The sequence below is a fragment of the Gastrolobium bilobum genome, unplaced genomic scaffold (assembly GCF_033153095.1).
Source record: "Gastrolobium bilobum isolate Gb01-03AN ecotype WA unplaced genomic scaffold, APGP_CSIRO_Gbil_v1 utg6923, whole genome shotgun sequence".
Lineage (NCBI taxonomy): Eukaryota > Viridiplantae > Streptophyta > Magnoliopsida > Fabales > Fabaceae > Gastrolobium > Gastrolobium bilobum.
This window is the reverse complement of record NW_026896956.1, coordinates 220,583-227,412: the sequence shown is the minus strand read 5'-3', so window position 1 is coordinate 227,412 and position 6,830 is coordinate 220,583. Positions and strand designations below refer to the sequence as shown.

The following is a 6,830-nucleotide window of genomic DNA, read 5'->3' as shown; positions in this document are numbered from 1 at the left end:
TCCGCGGTGTATATAAATCCGTTTTTTACTTTTTTACCTCATTTCCACCCTCCCATCCTCTCTCTAAACCTCCTCCTCCTCCTTCTCTCTAAATTTCTTTTGGAGAGTTTTGCGCGGCGAAGCTCTGTCTCTCTCTCATGTAAGTCCCTATTTATTGTTTATTTTTTTTATTAACAACAATTAATATATGATAGTTATTAGCGACTTAGATAGTTGTTAGGGGGTTAGAAAAATATTTGTGACTTTATTTAATTGTTAGGGGGTTAGAAAAATATTAGTGACCTATGTAAGAGAATTGTGATGTGACTTATATATTCTATGTACTTACAAATTAATTAGTTATTTCTAAATTGGTATATGTTGGTTTTATGACTTATTTACACACTTAGAAATTAGTTTGTCACAATTAATATTTTTTTATGAATGACACTTGCAAACATATTGACCTTTCAATTAACCACATTATAATTAGGGTTAAAGACGAATGAATAACGTATGCAATTTTAATTTAAATTGAATTTGAATTAATATTTGTATTGAAATATATTGATAGAATAATGTAATGTTAAATGAATTAATTGTCAATGATGTTAATTTAATTGAAATTAATATAACAATTGAAGTTAGTTAAATGCTATTTAATTAAGTGCAATTAAATTTTATATAGTGTAAATTAATATAATATCAATAGTAATTTGGGTACATCTTTTTCATCTGTAGTAGTATTCTATTATGGCCCATTCGTCTTCGTCAGAGTCCTCGCGCTCTGGATCCGATGGTGATCTTGAGCCATCCGATCCTTGTACGCATGCACTTCCTGGTCCATATAGGTGGGAGGTACTCCGTAAGAGGACACAACGCAGTCACGTTTCACAAGTTGTGTGGAACGAGGATACGGTTAGGGGGTTAAAGAAGAGGCGAGGGAAACTTCAGGGGGGACCCCATCACGATGATATACCAGACGTTGTCGCTGACTATTTGACACAGGCTGGGTTCATACACGTGGCACGTATGAGTCATGTTCAGGTATGTAATGTTTAAATAGCTTAATTAAATTACCGTATGTGGACTTTGTATAATTGTTGTTTTTCCTTCAGATCGATACCCCCTTGATCTCTGCTTTGGTTGAGCGTTGGAGATCGGAGACATATACATTTCACATGACGCAGGGAGAGATGACCGTTACATTACAGGACATGGCTGGTATACTTGGTTTGCCTACTGACGGGCAGGCAGTTACCGGATCTACAGCGTTGGATTGGATTGCTATGTGTCAGCAGGTTTTTGGGACTGCCCCAGTTGCGGGCACAGACATTCACGGAGGCGATCTACGTATTTCATACTTAGACAAGATATATGCTGATTGGTTTACAGTAGCACACAATCCAGAGGAGGTGAGGCGTTACACCAAGGCACACATTTTGCGGCTATTAGGCTCATGGTTAGTGTGTGACAGATCAGGTGGCAGCAAAATTGCTTGTCGTTACGTTCCACTGCTTGCAGGGGACTTTACGGACATTGGCAGATACAGTTGGGGGTCTGCGGTTCTCGCCCATCTCTTTAGACATTTATGTGTGGCAACAAACCCGCGGACTGTAAATCTGGGTGGTTGTCACGTATTACTGCAGATATGGGCTTGGATTAGATTCCCCCCATTGCACCACCTATCCAGCAGCCTACCCACCCGGAGTGGCATTTTGATCACAGGTATATTTTATTAACTCATATTGACTAATTTATTACATGTTCATTTGTCGAATGAGTATTATAATGGTTTACACATTCCATTACAGGTTTAATTCCCTACCTCCCTTTAAGCCACATGAGCAGTCTTGGTATCGGGCAAACCTTGACACGCTTTATAGAGACGAGGTTTGTGATATCTATTATTAATTGTTTTTTTACTTATTTACATATTATTGCCATATTCAGAGAGTCGGCACGAGTAGAGGAGCCAGGGCTAGAGGCTCCACCTACGCAGACTGTTGAGGAGCCGATGTTGACCATTGAGGTGCCCAGTGGCAGGCAGGAGGGGCGTGGACTAGGACGACAGCGGGAATCGGTTCGAGCGATACCCGATCCTATTATTGCTCCTAGACCGCACAATGATATGCAGGGTTGGTTTAGACCGCCAGTGCTGAGCCAAGCAGGCGGGCCAGAGCCTATGTACGATGGTCCTCCTCCGCCGCAGTATTATGATAGCCTGCCAGGTCCATCGTATGGCCAGGGGTTTACACAGAGTGAGCAGGTTTATCAGACTAGCCCCATGGCATGCGCATCTGGTGGGGTACCGGTCTCTCAGGATCCTTCCTATGGTACAGAGTATCAGGAGTGGAATATGGAAGACGTTACGGAGTGGTGCCAGACCTTGGACTTGACCACAGACGGAATAGGCGATTGGCCTACACATGTTAGTGCACATCATGATTTTATACCATCTGCGAGCGGTGGATATGTTGCTTCTACACCTGGCATGTCTTGCACGACTCCACCAGCTCATGTTCCAGAGGCGGTTGACGACGAGGAGCCATGTCTTGACGCATTTGCACAGGCTATAGAGGCTCAGTCTAGGCGTCGATTACCCCCACGTCAGGCACGTGATAGGCCATGGCCTCGTTGGTCGTAGTTTTATTTCATGTATTGACTGATGTATTGACTGTTTTTTGGTTTAGTTACATGGACTGATGTATTGACTATTTTTTTGTTTAGTTACATGGACTGATGTATTGACTGGTTTTTTGGGACTGTTGTAATTGTGTATTGTGCTATCGCTGACTATTGTGGACTGTTTTTTGAATTTTTCTATTAGCATGCAAGGAGTAAACAAATCAGTTTTATGTATGCGATGTTATACGTAATATGCAAGCAAACCACACAATCACCGTAAAAGCTAATTTTAAAAAAACAGAGCGATACATTGTAATTGGCAAATTAATTGTTCATAAGTGACAAACACCCACAATTCATATCATGCATTATTGCCACGGTTAGGACACGACCTACGATTGTGCCCGTGTTGCTTACAAAGACCACATAATTGTGCGTCCATGATTGTGCCTCACTCGGATAATCCCATTCAATATATGTGTAATGTGGAATTTCTGACCAAAAAGGATCAACAGGTGCATCGCCTACATGTACTACGTAATAATAATAATAGAATTGAATTATTTTCTTAATCAAAATTTGTAACAACCAAACTGTCAGTATATTAATTGATAGCATACCTTCAGGATGTTCTGGTACTTGACTCGATGTTGTGCCATGATGTACAACGATACGAGACTCCCCCAAATCATGCAATGGTTGAAGTTCAGTACCAGACCTGCCACATTCTTCGTCATTGTCCGATGCACTCGCATCCTCTAAAAGAAGACCATCCTCTATTGCAATATTTTCCTCATCATCTTCGTCATACTCCTCATCCATAACCCAAGTAGGGTCATGTTCATCTTCCTCAGACATGTTAACAGCAGGAACAACAGATGATGATGCATTAAGAGGAGAAGTAGACCTAACTGACCTCATTGGTATGACAACTTCCTCCGCGGTTGTAGTATCCACATACAACTCTAAGAAATCCTTTCTACACTGGTTCAAGAACTCTTCCATTACCATATCGATGTCTTCGTCATCGACCACTTGCAAGCTAATGTATTGTTCACATTGCCATAACCTTGCCGTGACAAGAGTGATCAATTGGTTGTCTTGAAGACATAATTTTTGACGTATTTTCTGATGCAGCTCAGCAACCGTTGAGTTTCGTTTAATACGTGATGGCCTTTTCTCCCCTACAAAAATAACACCACGACGACCTTCTTCTTTCCTACCGTTAAAATATAGAACAACACGAATAATATCAGAATTCGCACTCATTTTTAAAATCAAAATTTTAAAAGATAAAACAAAATATGAGTAAACAAGTGCAAACTATCAGAGAGTTTAGCATAACAATGACAGAATTGTGAAGAGTGTGTAGGGGGGTGGGTGTTTAAATAGCATTCAGTTTAGTCACTCACGCCCATATTTGGGCGTGTCTACCCACTGAACACGCCTTATCCTAGGCGTGACCACACACGCCCTACGTTGGGCGTGTTTCCTTCACAAGCTCACGCCCCACATGGGCGTGTCTCTCTCCATCAGAACACGCCCCATGTGGGCGTGTTTGGGTGCTATAGATTCGTAATTTTTTGCAAAACGACAACTTATTCGTAATTTTTTATTAAAAAAGTAATAAATTAATTTTTTTTGCCTTGACTTCTACTTGCTAATGTATGAACAATTCAGAGAAAAGATATTTGATTCTTGTATCGTATTGCAAAATCTGATACCGTATTACACCCCACCTTTCACGTTTCGGTTCTTAAACCTTTCATGCAGGGTATTTCCTCCTGTTATTTGGGAGTTAGTTTTAAGAAGGAAAAAAGAAGAAGATGAGAGTTTTATTAATTTTTTTCTTTATTTGTGAGTTTAAAAAAAAGTAAAGGGAAAGAATTGAAGATTTTCATAAAACCCTCCAAAATACTTGTTCTTGAAATTAAAGTTCTCCTACTTTGAGGAGTTTTAACTCTCAAACAAAGAGAGGGAATATCTTTCATTTCCTTCCCTTCCCTCCCAACCCTTTTCTTTGGATCCGCTCCCTTAACGTTCCCTCCAAACTTGCAAACAAAGTCCAAGGGAATTGGAAGCCTGCGAGTGCCACGACGGACCCACTCTCTCTGTGAGTGTGACTGTGCCTAAGTGTGTAAATAAGTTGGGTTGAATTAGACTTTTTCTTAAAGAGGGGAGGCCTGTATGAAATACTTTAAGTCTGACCTGCCCTGTTAGCCTTGTATAGATCCAAATTATAAGTCTGGCTTGACCTATATTTAAAAAATAAAAGCTTTGAGCTAGACCTCTTAACCTATTTAAACCTATTATGTATTCAATAATTAAATAATATTATTTTATTACTCAAATAATAATTGATTTATTTTATTTATTTTTCAAGCATCGTTGTATTTATTTTACCTTTATTTTGTAAGTATTCAATTTTTATAATTCAGTTTATTTATTACTCCTTTCGAATCATACATATTTAATTTGATTTATTGATTTTTTTTTCTTGAGAATATTATATGTTAATTATGTCATACAAATTCATACTTTTCTAAATTAATCTATTCCTCATTTTCTTTTATTCAATGTAATAACAGTAGGGTTCAAGCTCAAAGTAACATTCACCAAAAAAAAGAAAAAGAAGAGCCCAATTCGTTAAAACAAAAAAGCCCACTTTAGATCTGCAGATAGAGAGAGAGAGTAGAGCCCAAAACCAAAAGACACATATATCCTTCTGTTGTCTGTACAGAATCAGTGGCAAAACAGACATTTGAGTTTCAGTTTGAGCAAAAACCCTAATGCACATTATATATTAACTCCTCTTTAGTTTGGTTCTCCTTCGTTCGCCTCATTTTCCTCTGAAACCCTAATCCCTATTTGACTGTGCAACAATGCCGCCGAAGCTCGACCCCTCACAGGTCGTCGACGTTTACGTCAGAGTCACCGGCGGCGAGGTCGGTGCGGCGAGTTCGCTCGCGCCGAAGATCGGTCCGCTCGGTCTCTCACCAAAGAAGATCGGAGAAGACATTGCAAAGGAGACCGCTAAGGACTGGAAGGGGCTCAGGGTCACCGTCAAGCTCACCGTCCAGAACCGTCAGGCCAAGGTCTCGGTGGTTCCCTCTGCGGCGGCGCTGGTCATCAAAGCCCTGAAGGAGCCCGAGCGTGACCGAAAGAAGACTAAGAACATTAAGCACAGCGGGAACATCTCCCTCGATGACGTGATCGAGATCGCTAGGGTCATGAGGCCGAGGTCCATGGCCAAGGAACTCGCCGGCACCGTCAAGGAGATTCTCGGAACCTGCGTCTCCGTTGGCTGCACCGTCGATGGAAAGGATCCCAAGGACTTGCAGCAGGAAATCACCGACGGAGACGTCGAAATCCCTCAGGATTGAGGAAGAGGAGGTGTTTGATCCTCTCTTCTTCCTTTTTTTTCCTTCTGTTTGATCTGTGCTTTTCTATATAAATTTGAGGAACTATTGTATGTTTTTGTTTTGTTTTATTTACTGCTTTGGATAATTTAAATGATTCGGAGAGTTCTTATTAGCTTTGCTAGTTTATGATTACAATATCATATGTTATTTCGATATAATTTTGTCAATGGATTTTAGTCATTATGCGTATGTTCCCCTTTTTGCTTGTGTTGTTTTTGACTAAGTAGTCACCAACATGGTGATTATTAATTTTTCTGTTAATTGGAAACATTGCAAATGGCCTTTGGGACCAATGGCATGTCGTCTTTCATGTAGAGCATAATTAAGTAATTGATTAAAATTGACTAATGCTTTCCCGTCTATATTCAATTTCAAACAAAGAGTTTCTCTTAATGTCTTATTTGTTGATGTGGGCTGAGGGTTAAGCTTGTTGGATGATTCTTATTTCACCCAGAGTATTCTATGTTTGGGGTACCGTTATTGTTACACTTGTAAATATTTTTATCGCTCTGGTTTAAGTTTTTTTTACTGTATGGTTGAAGATGGCTGTATTTAATCTTTTCTTCTTTTGTTTTTGTAATAGTAGAAGAGTTGATTGGTGTACATTTGTGCATCTTCTGATGCATTTCCTAATGTTGGTTATGAACTAACGTGAGTAGAGAATGATTGAGGGATAATGAAATTCATTTAATATTCGTTTGACTGTCGTGATTATTTGCTAATTGTAATTTTCTTTCTGTATAGATTTGGTTGATTAATAAAATAGAAAGTAAGCAAATGAGAAAGGGTTTGAGAAAATGC

The 6,830-nt window shown here is 39.6% G+C and overlaps 1 protein-coding gene across 1 annotated transcript; it reads left to right on the top strand.

The window, feature by feature from the left end:
• Nucleotides 1-5,423: 5,423 nt before the first annotated feature.
• LOC133302968 (large ribosomal subunit protein uL11) lies at nucleotides 5,424-6,141 on the top strand. The gene has a single exon (XM_061502792.1). It carries the CDS (start codon nucleotides 5,490-5,492, stop codon nucleotides 5,988-5,990), a length of 501 nt encoding a protein of 166 aa, XP_061358776.1. The 5' UTR covers nucleotides 5,424-5,489; the 3' UTR covers nucleotides 5,991-6,141.
• Nucleotides 6,142-6,830: the final 689 nt, after the last annotated feature.

Bases quoted from the DNA above. Each gene is read 5' to 3' on its own strand.
- LOC133302968 (XM_061502792.1), top strand. From the start codon at position 5,490: ATGCCGCCGAAGCTCGACCCCTCACAGGTCGTCGACGTTTACGTCAGA.